The sequence below is a fragment of the Calidris pugnax genome, unplaced genomic scaffold, assembly GCF_001431845.1.
Source record: "Calidris pugnax isolate Ruff unplaced genomic scaffold, ASM143184v1 scaffold24, whole genome shotgun sequence".
NCBI lineage: Eukaryota > Metazoa > Chordata > Aves > Charadriiformes > Scolopacidae > Calidris > Calidris pugnax.
In genome coordinates this window covers 37,649,258-37,665,939 of record NW_015090922.1, presented here as the reverse complement: position 1 = coordinate 37,665,939, position 16,682 = coordinate 37,649,258, and the positions used below count along the sequence as shown (strand labels likewise).

General features: G+C 39.4%; 1 protein-coding gene across 2 annotated transcripts in view; it reads left to right on the top strand.

The window, feature by feature from the left end:
• Positions 1-13,289, top strand: part of RGS17 (regulator of G-protein signaling 17) — a 31,538-nt gene extending 18,249 nt beyond the window's left edge. The window contains exons 2-4 of one of the 2 annotated variants that reach the window (XM_014951226.1): positions 4,177-4,266; positions 6,121-6,355; positions 9,779-13,289. In XM_014951226.1, coding sequence (XP_014806712.1) covers positions 4,177-4,266; positions 6,121-6,355; positions 9,779-9,967 — 514 coding nt within the window. In that variant the 3' untranslated portion in view covers positions 9,968-13,289. The remainder of the gene's footprint in view (positions 1-4,176; positions 4,267-6,120; positions 6,356-9,778) is intronic. The other variant, XM_014951227.1, reaches the window with a different exon arrangement.
• The last annotated feature ends 3,393 nt before the right edge of the window (positions 13,290-16,682 follow it).

Sequence of the window (16,682 nt, the reverse complement as noted above, 5' to 3'; positions counted from 1 at the left end):
AATCTTAACATCTGTCAAAATAGCATAGTTTTCTTGCCATAATGGTTAACAGTAATTTCACTGATTCACCAGATTTAGCCTACTGGAACATCAGAATCTGACCCTGAGAAGCAATTAAAGATTATTTGTGAACTGGACAGACAGAAACTGAAAGATCAGGTCCAAGCTCTAAATGATTTTCAGTTTCTTAATGGCAGTAGAAGGTTAGTGCAGCAGTAGGAATACTAAGCAACTTTTTAAAAAAACAGTAAAACCACCAGCTGGAAACATCTGGAGGCAGAATCAGTGAGATTTTTGCTCTTAAATTAGTCCAGCTCTCTTGATGATTTTATCTAATTAGCTTGGCTTTTTTACCTTACTATGCATGCACCAGTGGCCTGCGATACTGATGTAGAAAAGTAATTACTCAACAGAAGAACTATTTAATTGCTGAACATGAATATTAACAGCTGAATAATACTAGCTAAATAAATAAAGATTAGTCTTCCCAATCCCACTAGTTTCTCTAAAAACACGAGCTAGACCTGGACTAGCTTAACCTTATACGTGGTAACTTTTTCATTTTGTATAGTTCTTCAAGTAGTCTCTGGTCATTAATATTTTTACTTCTAAAGTTTGTGAAGTTGCAAAACAGAAATGCACTTACTCCAAAGAGAAATCACTCATAATAATACTGTTGCAGTAGTTAAAGAAACTAGTAGTTTTGTAGAAGTCAGGAACCCAAAGTATATTTGAAGGGACAGTGAGGTCAGGCCACTTGGGCTTACAGAAGTCCTTTAAACCATACTCTCCAGAGCAATAAAATCAGCATGAAAATGGGCAGAACAAACCTTCCATAGGAACAGAAAACAAACCAGTGCTTGTGCTTTCCACTTAAGTTCTGCCTTTAGGCACCCCAAATTCTCTCTTTTTAAGGCATCAGTAGTTTTGTTGTCCTTTTATCATGGGTAATTTACATCTCTGAATTTTAAAGCTATCTGCTGGATGTACCCCAACTAATAAATAGTAATGGCACCATATATGCTATTTTACATCAGGTGTCTCTCTAGAACACCTCCCTTTTATTAAACTATTATTTGATAAGGCATATCAGCAATTTCCTCTTCTTATAACCTTAACTAAGAAAGATCATTTCATTAATCTTTATCCTGTTACTTTTACTCTGTTTAGTTTTACACTATACAGCATAATTCTTCTGACATAATCAGCTAACTTCCATGATGGAATAATGTATCAAGAACGCCAGCCCAAGGTATGCAGGGTGCCTTTGCTGCTGAGCACTGCTTGAATTCCCCAGAGAAATGTGAACAGATAGGGTATTTTCAACTGCAGAAAGCAACATAGCAAATAGCAATGCAGTGTTGTCATTTTGAGGTAAAAGGTAGCAATCTGTTATCGTGATCAGAGTTATTTAAGGCTGCTTTCAAATTAGCTTTGCAGCCACAAATGTGTAAATATTTAATTTTTTTTCTAAGCAAACATGAACCAGTTCCTTGAGTGAAAACAGAACATGTCCAAATTGAATGTACTTCTGTATAAAAATGATGGTTTCTTTCACAGGAAAAACATATCAAAAGTAATGTATCCGATGGAACTCCAGCCTTGACAGATGCAGATAAATAAAAGTTGAAATGTAGTGCTAGTGTTTGTCACTGGAATCATAATGCAGAATTTAGACCAAGATGTATTATAAATTTAGTACAGCTTTAAATACAATACCCAAACTTGAGAAAGTGTTCCAACCAAGTGCAACGCCTCTTTCTTTAGTCTTCCCTGTTCTGCAATGCTGACTAACTTCAGCCATTGAACTCGGGCTACGAATGGTGAGATGAAGGAATTAGGGCCAAGCGTGTACCTCGCATTGTCACTCAGGTATAGATACCAGAAAACTGCACACTACATTCTGGGCCCACCATCTGAACTCTTTACCAAGGTGTCGTCTCGTAGAAAATCAAAACACATAGGGCCTATCCTTTAGTCCTTTGGTAAGAATGTGCAAAGAAGTCAGCATGGCTTTCTTATCTGTTTTCCTACTTTCCTTTCTTACTCACCACTCACTATTTGTATTCCACCTTCTTCAGCCTATGTTGGTTTTTCTAAGTTTAGCAGAGATTTTGCATGAGCAAAACAACAGCATTTGATCCCAGACATCAAATTAAATCAGCAGTGTTGATTAACTGCTCTCAGATGAGTCACCTGCTACTTCCAGTAAGACTCTGCAGCCAAACTTTGGAATAAGCCTACTGCCCAACAAGTAAATTACCTGAATACAGCTTAGCTGCTGCTCATGTGATGGATAAAAGAAAATGGGCAGCTTCATTCCCTTTTGGACAGACTCGAGTGAACACCCTGTTACATTCTGAACCTACACAAGCTATTTCCTCCTTCCATGGCGTTACATGGAACCAAAGCACACTCACATCTCTGCCCCTAGCAGAGAAGAAAAATGCTGATCTACCTACTGTAAAGGAGGGAGGGAGAGCCTCTCTGCTTCTCCCTCACCCCAGCTTTGTGCTCCAGCCAGACGCAAGGTGACCCTAAGCAGTTACATGTGTGGACTTAAAGATTACAAGACAGAAAGTGGATGGATGGTCCCTTTTTTTTCTCCTCCTATATACGAAACTCCCATTGGCTTTCCTGGGTGCTCCCTCTATAGACTGATGAGCAACTGGTCAGAGGAGACGGAATAACTTTTTACCTGCCAACCCCAGAGTTCAGGATGTGTTGTTTCTCCTGCAGCAGTTGATGACAGCCTAACACCTTAGCAGCACTGGAGCTGCATTCCTACGCTGTAACAGGGGAAGCAGGACCAAGGGCCTGAACTAAGGTCTTGGCAGGTAAGTGAAGGAGCAACCAGTATCAAACAGCTGTTTTTTTGAAAGTGTACGTCTTTGTAATGTTTAAGTCTTAATATGTGCTCTGCTTTACCTGGGAGCTGAAACTTCCACTTTTCAGAAGAGTATTTGAGGCCACCTATTAACTTTGCCAAATGCTTGAAAAAGTGTTGATGAAACTCATAAATGCAGAGGGGCTAAAAATGTTTCAAAACGAGGATTTCGTCTTAGAGCTGAGCAGAAGTTATTCAGATTACTGGGGGAGGGAGAAGCTTTATGCTACCAACGTATTTTTGTATATCTCCACTTAGGATGACTGAGAGCATTGTTATACAGTGAATTCCCAATATTCAAAATATGAGCTCTGTTAGGATTGGGAGGGGAATTTTTTTGTTTGTTTTTTGTTTCATTGCTTGTTTTCTCTCAATTGGACACGTAGGGAACATCTGATGAGGGGAAATCTCCACATCCTTACTACGTTCCACTTCTTAATCTTAATTATTGGAACTAGGTTTCCTATATGAATACTTACATCATTCAAAATGTGCTTTATTTCAGTAGTTATCAGGAATTGTGTCTTCAGTGGCAATATCATGTTCCAGAACATTCATAGAGAGCACACACAGAGGAAGTCGCTACCACTAAAGCAAATCAAATTAAAAAGATATTTACAGAAAAATACATGATGCTAGCTACCAGCTCAAAAGAGAAGAAAAAAACCCAAAACACTAAAACCACCCTTCCCTAAAGGAAGTCTTTCTTTTCCTTGCTTCTGGTAATGTGAGGGTAATTGATGGCTTTCTGTTGAGAGGCCAGTAAGTTTTACTTTTTGGACTGTAAAACAAATTTGGGTCAGAGAAGGAACTTATAAGGAGCTGCCACGACCTAAATTCTGTACCCGAGCCATCTACCACCATTGTGTCCTGGAGAGAAAAAAGGGAACATTCATAAAGAATGAACAACCATCCACAACCAAAGCCCCGTCAATGTCCAATTCAGATATTCTTATCCCTCCTATCATTATTGTTACCGATATTCTCAATTTACCAAGTGAAATCACTCCAAATCTGACCTCTAAGTTTATGTCCATCTTTTAGCGGATTAACTTTGAGTTTGTAAAAAATTACACATGCTAATAGCAACTGTTAATTAACATTCATCAGAATTAAGGGAAAAAGTCATCATCAAAAATTTCTCTCCAAACTGTGGGTGTAAATTTTAGGGGCAAGAGTGAAAAATGACACTTTACATAGGTTTGTATCTTTTAAAAGTTTGCATTACTATAGTCATTGTTTTAAATTAACTTTCTCTAGACAAAATAAAGTGTTGTACTACATTGCAGCCTCACTGTTAGGAATGAAGATAGAGGAGACAATGCAGGAAGGCCAACACACACGACCAAAATGGAGAGTATCCAAGTCATAGAAGAATGGTAAGTTGATCAAACCGCTATCTAACAAATGTTTTTAATTTGCCTATAACTAATATCAAGAATTGCCTTGGTTTTGATGCTTCAGGAATGTCCTTTTAATTACTTTTCCTCCAAAAAAATCTATACAAAAAGAAGCAAAATCTTTCCTGACAATGAATTGCCAGCAGAGATATTCATAAGTCAGGCTTACTTCCAGCTTCTTATTTGTGGGGAAGAACTGTGGGAGAAATGGGAGATGCATGGCTGGTTGCATATACCTGTGGGTCTCTGCTACCTGTAGGATCACCTTCTTCTCTTTATCAAGACAAGAAGAATTTTCACATTTTCAACTTCACATTTTTAACATAGCTACCTTTCATAAAACAGCTTGGAGTATGGGTTCACTGGAATTAACCAAGGAAACACATATCTTGAAAAACGGGCACACTGAAAGTCTGAGATTCTATTTCCATCTAAAGCTTGTTTATTGTGTTGGGGAAAATGCTAACCTATCAGTGGTCTTGAATTCACTAATGCCATAACAAGCAAATAAAAACTTAACTCTAGAGGATATGATTGATGGCAAAAGCAACCCAAACAACTCATTGTCTTCATTGCTACTCATGGTCATTTATGAGATGACAATGTCAGAAATTTCCACAAAATTCTGCCTATTCCCAATAGACAATGAGGGAGCACAGGATGCTTGTCAGCTCCATCCACTTCAGCAGGTTCTTTTCACCCTCCTCAGACAGAGGAGTTTTCACCTCCAAATCTGCATGTTTATACTTTTTGGTTCAGATTACAATTATTTTGCTGGATAGTTTAAATGTTAAACACTTTCTCATTTATTACATCTTTTGGACTGCTGAAAAGCTATCACAAATAGCTTCCCATCATCCAGTCTGCCTTGCATGCAGAGTAGGAGTTGATAAATGGACTTTAAGAGAAATCATATAGATACATGTCACTTATTGTGCAACATGATTACACAGAAGCTTGTGTTGGATCCTATCAGTAAGGGGAGGGTGAGCTCTCAGAATCAAGTTTGAAACCATATTTATTTGTTGTTAAATAACTCGGAGTATTACCTTCTCAAGCAATTCATTGGTACATTAATGGATTAGTGACACAAGTTAGTCTTCTGATCACTTATCCAGTGCGTCCAGTGTTACAAGTCATAAATAGTTTCCTTCAGAAAATGGGAATAAGGACTTTTCCCATTTCTTCTCTCTCCAGTTTTGCCAGCAACATCCATCACATCTTGTGCCAATAGATCATCATTCAGGTCAATAGCACCAAACAGAGGGAAGCTTAGCAACCCTTAGGTACAAGCACAGAGAAATATGCTAATTTAAAAGCTCTCTGAATCACTATTTTGTTGGGCCTCATTAGTATGCTCTTGGCTGCCAAGAGCCTTTTGTTTTTCTTGTCCTTCCTGAACCAAATCGTGTGGCAGCCAGTGATTGGCCAAACGGCATCAGAAGCAGGCAGGGACATCAGGTGTCATCTAAACCCCTCGTGAAAGAGAGTCTATGGCCAACTTCCTGAAATCACATCTCCTTTAACTGCAGAGGCAGGAATTCAGTGCTGTTGTGGGATTTTGTCTTTGAGTCTGACGGCTAACAACACTAGCAGGAAACTTGTAGGAAGCCAAGTGCATGTCTCATAACATTAAACACGTTTAGTGGGCTATTCAGATAATGAATGCACAACTGAAGAGTGAACAAAATTCCCCTGTCACTGCTGAAGCCTTGTTGCTTCCAGTTTTCACTCTGGGCTAAAGTGCAGTTGAAAGGAGAATTTTTGGACAAATGTATGAAAACAGTGTTACAAAAATAGAAGCATATTTGTAATGATACTTTGCTTTTGCAGCCAAAACCCTACTGCGGATGAAATTTTGTCTTGGGCTCAGAATTTTGACAAGATGATGAAAACACCAGCTGGGAGAAACCTTTTCAGAGAGTTTCTTCGAACAGAGTATAGTGAGGAGAACCTGCTTTTCTGGCTTGCATGTGAAGATCTAAAGAAGGAACAGAATAAGAAAGTTATTGAAGAAAAAGCAAGACTTATATATGAAGATTACATTTCTATACTATCACCAAAAGAGGTAAAGCTGTAAATGTTACATTTGCATCTTCTGTTATTCCAGAGCAGAAATGTTATACCCTGAATTGCCAGACGGGGGTCTGAAAGTCTGTCTGATCTGTCAGATGAAAATCTTAGATTGGACATTCAATCAGGAAAGGAAGGGACATAAAAAGTAGAGACACAGGGCCATTTAGCATCACTGGCAACAACACCTCAAAGGTCATTATAAGAGTCAAGGAACTCCAGTAAGAGAAGTCTGAGAAATAGGTAATGCTACATGCCTGTCAGAGGGAGGAAGTAAGTAATGTAAATGCAAAAGTAGAGACACAGGGCCATTTAGCATCAATGGCCACAACACCTCAAAGCTCATTATAAGAGTCAAGAAACTCCAGTGAGAAGTCTGAGAAACAGGTAATGCTACATTCCTGCCAGAGAGAGGAAGTAAGTAATGTAATGGATTTCTGGAGAAAAGGCACCAAAATTAGGGAATTTAAATCAGAATCATTATAGATTTATCAGCTGCAACAGCTGTCTGGGAGAAAATCCAAATTTGCACCAGTTATTCCTATGTGAGAGTCCAGGAATGGAGACCACATATTTTCTCTAATGAAAGGTATGATGATATCTAGGAAATTATATAAGATTTTCTTCAACCCTTAAACTGAAATAGACAAATTATGAAATGTTCTTCACCTGGAATAAAGAAAAAGCATTCCCTAACAAACCATGCTTTGCAATAAAGATATATATCTATAAAAGCAGTATAGAAGAAGCTTTTTTAGGCCATGTCATGTACCTTTAGCTCCTTTGCCTTGTCTCTGTGCATTGAATTTGACTTTCTACTCAATAGTATTATGCTAATTTATGCTCACTGTGGACCTTGCTTCCTACATTTTACTTCTGCACCGCATTCAGTAATAATTTGCAACTTCATTCATATGAATGAAGCCAACAGCAATTTATAGCTCCATTATCTTCTCTTGTGCCATAGTGTATACTTCTGGTTTGGAGTGAGATAACCGCCAGAACCACAAGCTCATAATGAGTTTTCCTTATAATACAATAAAATATCTCTGGTATATATATATTTGCTGGATGCTCTTTTGTCTTCTTAAGCTAAGATCAACCAGCAGTTAAAATTAAAATACTAACTAAGCGCTCTTTTGTCTTCTTAAGCTAAGATCAACCAGCAGTTAAAATACTAACTAAGTGTTGTTTGACTTAGGGTTTAACAAACCTACTCAGAAACTTGATACATTGGACATGTGTGGAGGTCATCAATCCAGTGGCTCCTGTCCCTACTGGAAATCTTATGAGGCAAAAAAACCTGTCTGCAATGCTTTAGATCAGCATGGAAGCTGAAAAGTCCTTGTTCATCCAGGCATCCCATTCCAGATGTTATCTTTTGGCATAAGAGCCGAAATATTTAGCACTACTTGTTCAGCGATAAAGTTATTGAGGCAGAAGGTCTTAGTGTTTTGAAAAGATACCTTATATTCATCTGTTCAGCAAGGAAATACCTTCAGCATATTCCAACTAGTTTTGCCATCTGGCTTCAGTGAGTCACTGAAAAACTACAATGTAAATGAATAGTTCCGTATTTTTTTCATTCTATAAGTGCAATTAACTTTTGCTATTTTCAATGGCACAAAACCCCACCATCCTGCCAAATTTGTGCTTTTTATCCCAGCTATTATAATTTGATAATGAAGAACCAATTAGCTAGCTGCACAAACTGTTCTTCCTAACATACGTGCATGTGTGTCAGGGGGAGAATTGCTTAAACCTTAGTGTGCCATTTCTCTGCTACAGAAGTGCAATCGCTCAGGATTGAAATCTATTCAAATAAATTCCAAAGATGCAGGGCTGCAACACTGCTTCTCAAAATTACCATAACACACCCCCCTGCACGTTGTTGTGTCTAAAAGCAGGTAGTCACTGGTCGAGCAGCCCCACCAGTCTGTTCACTCCTGCTCTGCAGTCTGGTCTGCTTGCACAGATACATTAATTAGACAATGAATTCAATCAGAAAAATGCCTGGGTTGAAAAACAGCCGCTTTCAGATGGATTGATTCCTTAACTCAGCTTGCTGTGGGGCTGCCCAGACAGCCTGGCCAAGGCGAAGGAGGGGAAGCACCAGGATGGGAAAGGGGGGAGGCTGCTCATGGCAGCTGATGCAGCACCCCTGCCCTTTCGTAAGGGATATTTACTCCTCACTATCACCCCATCTCACCCCATCCCATCATATCCCATCCCACCCCATCCCTTCCCAACCCACCCATCCCATCGTGTTTCAAAGACTTTGGTTTCACCACACACACAAATACCCAAGCCACAAGCTCACACACGTGCACACCTTCTGAGTTTTCATGTCTGTCAGCATCGTCCATGTACCAAGCTATCTCACTACGTGGAGCTTTCCAGGGTTGAACTCAATCCCTCAGACAGTACAAGTATCTATTTATATGGTTGCAGAGTTGTGGGCTCAGGCTGTAACCTGGTGTAAATCACAGCGGCTTAACTGATCTGTACTTGGTATTTCCCTATTCAGTGTTTTAGCTTTATTTTTCTTAGCTGACTAAACCCTTGCTGGCCCCAGTGGCTTTCCCTGCTTCTGCCATTTCATTTAATCCAGAAGGCATTAATTTTACTGTTTTTAGAGTATTTTATGGATAAGCTGTACATTCACTCAAACTTCTAAATAATATTCTAAAATCATTGGTGCTTTCACGCCAAGCATAACATGCCCTTTTCTGCCTAGGGACAGAAAGGAAAGGAGAAGCTAAAATTGAAACTTGCTAACAACTTCAATATGGACAATGTTATCCTGAAAGTCACCAGCTGTTACAGGGTCTTGAAAAAAAGAAGAACAAATCTGAAATAGTTAATATTAACAGGGAGATTAACACAATAAAAATGACAAAAAACTCTAGGTCATTTGTGAGTGACAAGTGGAGTGTCCGAAAAAAATTGGGAAAAAAACTTGTAGGGCAGCCAGATGAGAATGCAGAACAGAAAGCTTCTAAAGATTTAATCACAAATAGTCAGAAAACAACCATTTCAGCTCTCTGAATTGGAGTAATTCAACATTAATTTGAGATAAAATAATTTTAAATAAGCAAAAAAAAAACACCCTTAGGTAAAATAACACATTTTGGAAAACCCAGGTTACTGCAGAGTTTTTAGTTGCATTGTGTTTATTCTGTTATACAGTTGCACTTCATCTTACAGATCTTAGGATGGATGCAAAGACCACATGAAAACTGAAATAGAATCGATGCTCTCAGTCTGTAATTGTGCAGTAGCTCAGGAAGTAGCAGTGAGTCGTACTTGAATAAACTGAGAAACTCAGCGTGTTCTGTGGAGCCCTGTGAAATCGAGTTACACGTAACAGCCTTTCCAATGTCACTGTTTAATATTAGTCTGTTCTGATCTTCTTCAGGTTAGTCTTGATTCCCGGGTGAGAGAAGTGATCAACAGAAACTTGTTGGACCCCAGCCCTCACATGTATGAAGATGCCCAACTCCAGATATACACCCTAATGCACAGAGACTCTTTTCCAAGGTTTTTGAACTCTCAGATTTATAAGTCTCTCGTTGAAAGTATTACAGGCTCTACTTCTGAAACTTAGTTTTAACTTTCAAACAAAATAACTTGATTTTTTGGGGGTGGGTGGGCTGGAAGAAAAGTAGTTTAATAACATCTGGAGCTGGGTTCCTGGAGAACTACAGTTTAGCACTACTCAGGCTACTGTGAAGAAAACAAATACATACTATGGTCTCTGTCTACATTTTTACCAAGGTCCTCCTTGCTCGAGATGGCACGGGAGGGGAACAATGGATTTGCCAAAATACATTTGTTTCACACTCCTTTCACCCTCCTGCAGTCAAGATTGCAATGATGTATTTGTAGTTTTATGAACAGTCTCCTTGTGTATCCTCACACTGCATGTGCAAGGTAAAACTGCTTCACTTACCACTTAGTTGTTGCAATATTTAATCCAATAACATAAATTATATCTGTATTTAAGAACTTTTTTTGTGCAATACAGTCTTATGGTACATAGAAACAATTGCAGCAAACCAGAAAGAGGCTTGCATTTTTTAACATCACTAACTGAAAAAAGCCAATTTTTAAGGTGTAGCATTACTCAACATGCTCTACTGAGTACAATACACTGATTTTTTGAAGCCAATATTTCTGTACAGAAAAAAAAAAAAGAAAAAGAGCTATTTATCACTGTTTATTTAAAATAAACCAAGCGGAGGATTCCTCTGGTTGTTCACTGCCAAAACTGTGGCATTTTCATTACAGAGTTTGCAATGTCAAAAAAAAAAAAAAAAAAAAAAAAAGAAGAAAAAAAAAAAAGCACAAACCACTTAAAGGGATCCGTATCTGGGTGACACAATCTATGCGCTGATATTGTTTAATTGTTAAAAGAACAAAGATTTTCAATGTACATTTCAGATGTCAGATACTGTAATTGATTTATTAAAGACTGGCTATCCAGTTCTAACACTGTTGTATAATGTTATGTACTTCAGCAAAAAAAAGAAAAACAAAAACAAAAAAACAAAAAGCTTGATAATTTAGTTTTTTTAATAAAGAAATTTAATAAAAGATTGCCTACATGTAGCATTTTAGAGCATTTTAGAACATTTTGATGAATTGCATCTGTCCTGTAAGATTTTTTTTTTTTTTTTGGAAAGCTAAATCCAGTAAAAAAAATGTTTTTAAACAAAGTAATGTTTTACGAGGTGGCAGGTTAAGGAAGTATTATCTTAGCTTCTAGCCTCATTGATTTCGAGTAACTCCTTGAAAACAAGGGGTTTGGAGAGTAATATTAAACCAAACTTCAAGGGCTCCTAAACCTACAGTCCTTACCCAAGCAAAATGCCTACGGAAACACAACGGGTGTCTTTCCTGGGTAAAGAATCCTGTACTGAGCCCTCAACCAGAGCTAAGGCAGCCTGGTACTCCCATCACTTGCCTGCCGTGGTGTTTTTAATAGGTGTTTGCTTGGCCTTTTGATCAAAAAATGTCCAATTTTAGGATGCATTTTGACGTTTAAAGAGACAGTGACTCGGAAGTTAAAAAAACCCCATCTTCATACCTACCATATACAAGCAAGACGAGCATTAGCATCCCTCACAAACCGCTAAAGATATACCAAGAAATGGCTTTGAATACTCGTTAAATATATATATATGTATGTGCGTATATATATATATTTAATACTGACAACTCTGGTCTTATACTAAGACTTAAGAGGCAAGGTCCTTCTCACCTCCACGGGACTAAACACGGGCACCAGCCTGTTGCTTTCGCTGGGACGGGAAGGTCTGGCAGTTGTGTCCTTGAGCAGAATCTTGCCCCGACACACGTGGCTCCAACCACCCAGTTACTCCGTGCTGTACAGTAACCGGGGGGATGCAGGTCTTAGTTTATTTTCTGGGGCTTATTATTTTCTGGGGCTTATTATTTTTATTTTTTTTTTTTCCTCCTTGGTTTTACTACCTCTCATTTTTTTTTAATTTATTGAACGTGCTTCAAATAGCAAGTCTTGGGGAATTTTTTTAATCATTCTTTTTACTTGAAACCTGTGTGCTTTTTTTGGATATATATATACAAACAACTTAACGAACTGTTTCTTAAACTCATTTGGTTTTGTAATTTATATAGAATTCAGGAGATGATTAAAAGGGCTATTCTCTATTCCCTATGCAAATATTTTAACTGTTGTAGTGTTTGACAAAATGGGATCTAAAAAAAAAATCTGCAAAGTGGGAAACAAATCTGTTTACAGTGGCGTTGCTGACTATCCTACCATATTCAGCACTTTTAAATATTGTTATTTATGAAAATGTAGTTTAAAATGCAAGACAAAATATTTATAAATGTTTCTTTTAATAAATACCTGTTTTGTCTGAAAGTGTTATCGTGTTATGACAACTTTATTCATGTTGGTTAGCTACTTACCATTATGAATAAAATATTCAATTATTATACCGATAGAATAATAGCTATGATGTTTACAAATCCTGAGGGGGGAAAATTCAGTGAAAAAGGACTGCCTCCTCCTACTGTGAAATGCTGTTAGAAAAAAATCAATTTTTCTGACTTTTTTTCTTAATTGGAATTAAACTATGGTCCTACATATGTCTAGTATCATTTGATTACAGTTATATTTACCGTGGTACTAAACATATACAGCATCATATATGTATATATTTACATAGTGTAATTTCAAGTTTGTTGGTGTTTGAGGCACAATACATTTAGTCCACACATCTAAACAATGTGTAAGAGACAAAACTGCATGCATAAGTCTTTACAAATGTAGACTTAAATATTCTTAATGTTACTATTTGATGGTGACCTGCTAGTCATAAGCTATCTTTATAAGATATTTCACACAGGTAAAAGTTCTTGTCAGCACAGACAAGTCATCCTTTCCAGGACAGTTTTAAAGTTCAATGTGCGGGCCCTAAAGTATTACCTTGATTTCTAGTGTAAGATTCCAAAATCTGTATTTGGAAACTGTTACATCATTTTGAAAAATATTACACCAATCTTCAGTGTAATACTGCAATGAAATCACGTTCAAAATTTCTTGTCTTACATCCTCTATTTGGAGGAATTTAAAAATTGAACATAATGTGAAGTTTCTTTCTTGGAGCAAATGCTCATATTAAAATGTTTAATATACATTTCATTTATCAGTTTGGGTTTCCAAAAATTTTTTATGAAAAAATGGATATGTTCCAGTTGTCAACATGTCATGCCATAACATGATCTCATTGCCTATCATACAGTTCTTTGAACTCAAATTGTAAACCAGTCAAGCTATTAAACTGATTTATTGTGCATGCAGTGTACAATACACTTTGAAAAACTGCCTAAATACACTTATTCTATAGCCTGGAATAAAATAAGTATGTATTTAACTTGTATTTCAGTTTTTCATGAGAATGTATATAGCAAGTGCACTACGAGAAGTGAGTTATGTTTTTGTCACTTCTGCCCAGTGTTTAATCTTTTATGTTATATAGAGCCTGATGCCAAATAGCCACAAATACGCAGAGCACTTGTGTACACTTCTGACCTTTAGGTTTCGAAGAAACTGAATATTTATTGTATTTTGCATGTGTTCAACTTAGCTGTTTACAGCCAACTTTCACGTAACTGAGATGAAAGTAGTTTGGGATCCTAGGATAAAACAAAACCTGCAGACAGTATCAAGAGTATTTAAATTAGACTGAAGGCACATATGGTATGAAGGAGACAAAAGGTATGATGGAGAAAAGGCAGGTTAATGACACAGGTGCCTGGGCTGCCTGTTAACCAGCTGAGGCCAGGTACCATGGAAATCTGGCCATAGCACTTCCAGGTCCACAGCTTGTCCACAACTTCCTTGAGCACCTGTGGAGTCCACATAATCCATTTGCAGAACAACAGACAGTGGACACAAAACAGACCTAAGGTAGTGATAGCTCGGGTCTAAACCAAGAAAATAGAGGAGACCTACATTCTACCTTAAACAGCCAGGTTTTAAACTGTCACCTGATGCCAGACTTGCTCCCTTGGGCAGCAAATTCCATCATAAGGAGCACCTGTGTGCCTGTGGAACCAGTATCCAAAAAAGGCGGGGGGCTGTTTCTGTGAAATGAGCTTGCTTGACTGACCAGGCCATCAGCCCGCTCAGGAGCCCGCAGCTTCTGAATGCAGTAGGTGCTTTTGAAAGCCATTTAGCATAAGTATTCCACACCGCCAGTTCAAAAGCAATCAAAGCTGCTATAAGAAAGCCTCTTTAGCTTCAGTGACTCTCTACACCAGGACAATAAAGCTCACACCTCTAGGATGTCTGTGAGCCTGCTCCGGACAGTGTTAACCCATCCACCCAACAACAGCCCGAGTCCTTATCAAATGCAATAAAATAAAAAATCAAAGTTGCACATAAACAGACAACTGCAATGTCTGCTCCAAGTTGATTTGAACCCTGTCTAACTACCAACTCCAAACAGTGTTTTTCACAGCCCATAATGCTGTTATTTTTGCAGAGACCCAAGAGTAGCACTGTAGCACATCCTGGGACGTGGTTGCAGTGACAAAGTCCAGTCCTGTTCACCCATAGCCCGAGTTATATTTGCAGTGACAAAACATCAGCCCAAGTCACATAGGTCCCGAATACTTCTGCCAGCAGTAGAAGTGACATTTGTAGGACGCACGAACAAAGCAATGGCGCCAAAATCAGCTGAAAAAAACCCTGACATAAACACAGTCTGCATATTACTTTAATGTTATACCAAAAAGCCAGATTTTGTCCCTTCCTTTATCCATAAACTCATCCTTCCAGTTTAAACAGGGATACAATTCAGGTGATTCAAAGGCTGACCAGCAGTCATTGACTCACACTATTTTTTTTTCTTCTCAAAAGCTTTACCTTACACATGTAATCACCCCTTACTCTAAATCTGCGGAGTTCTGCACGCTCCTTTTACAAGCAGGATTCACACAGGCGTTAACACTCTCATAATTTCTTTCATTGTTAGAAAACAGCAAAATGTTTGGTCTATTAAATGCATAAATGTGATCATTTTTCCTGCAGAGGGCTTCAGGGAGCTTCATGGGCAAGCAGCAAGGGAAGATTTTGGTGGGTGAGATTTCATAAGCAATGGCCTGGGCTGTTTATCAGTGTCAGACTAGCCACAAAGACTGTACATTCTCCACAAAGCTATTTGAGTGTGATTTGACTTATAAATTATTGCTACAGTGTATTTTGCCAATAAACCTTATTCAAAGCGGTGCATCTACAACCACAGGAAAATGTTTTCACCCAACCATTCATTTTAATGTTTAACATTCCAAATAACAAATCCTCATGTTGACCGTATTGCCTTTGGATTTCCACAATGGAACAAAACTTTCAAGTTTTCATTGCTGACTACCAAAACTACTTAGGTGTTCAAGCCTTACTCTTGCTTTTGATATTACATTCATGAAAATAAAAATTTACTAATGTATCATATGGAAGTTGCTGTTACTCCACTAGTGTAATTTAGTTGTAAAGTATGCTTTCCTAGTTCTGTTTAGACTTGAATGAGGACAGAAGAACAGCAAAGACCCGACTGTGACTCCTCCAATGATTGTAATATAAAATACTGCCTAATAAAGTTTTATGGATAGTTGCACATTTTTATAATAAAGGATATTCTTCAAACAGTTTGGAGTTTAGCCAAGAATCTCATTAATGATGTTACATAAAACAAGGTTACTATGCCACCCTGTCTGCATACCAGAGGGGATTTGCCAGGGTCATCCCGCAGCACCCATCGCAGAACGTTTACTTAATGACTGCATCTTCACTACGTTCCAGCTGAAAAATCTTTATTTGAGACACTGTACTCAGATTTGCACTTTGTAAAGGGGTACTCTTTCAGCCTCACCACTTATCCCTCACGTGAAGGCTCTTTCAATCGCTCTTTATTCTTTTTCTTTTCTCTAAAAGCTTAATTTTGCGCCTGCTTTCACTGTGGAGGTATCCTTCCACAGGTACTTGCACTTTCCTGCTCCTCAGGGTATCTTAATTCGGAAAATTTTTCTGGGGCGAGAGGAAAACAATACAAGGAGAGTAACCTGGATATCCAGCCCCCTGACTGAAACCCCCCCCGCCGCCCCATCCCCACCACTGGGCCCGGGTGGTTGGCTGCGGGGTAGGAGGACACAACACCGCGCCCGCGGGCCCTCACCCCGGGAGCTCTGCTTTAAACTTGTACCATGGAGGATTTGCCGAGGTTTGGGGGGGGTTTATTTTTTTTTATTTCCCGGTCAGAATGAATAAAAACACACCCAGCCTTCCACACCAGCTGCGGCCTGGAGGCCCCTGCGCGGGCCCGAGCCACGCCCCCATGTCCCGCCCTGACACCTCTGGCCAATCACCCCGCGCCCGCCTCAAGGCACCGCCCCACCAGCTGAAGGGAGCCGAACGCCTTCGTCTCTTTCCGCCGGCCGAGCCCCGAAAAATTTCCGGCCGCTCCCGAGTCTCTTCGGAAACCCGGAAGGGAGGCTGCCGAGGGCACTCGGGTGTTTCCGGCGCGGGCAGGGCCTGGCGGAGGACGGGCGCCCCAGCTGGGCATGCGGCTGCTTTCGCGAGCTCTTCGCGCGGCGCAAGGCTGCCGGGCGGCCGCGCTGCCCCCGCCGCGGAGCCCCCGCGCAGTGCTAAGCGGGGGCAGCGCGGCAGCGGCGGCGACGACGCAGCCGCGCCGCGAGTTGAGCTCCCGCCCGGGCTTCGACGAGCTGTTCACCGCCCCTTCCTTACGCCGCCTGCTGGAGGCGCGGGCGCGGGG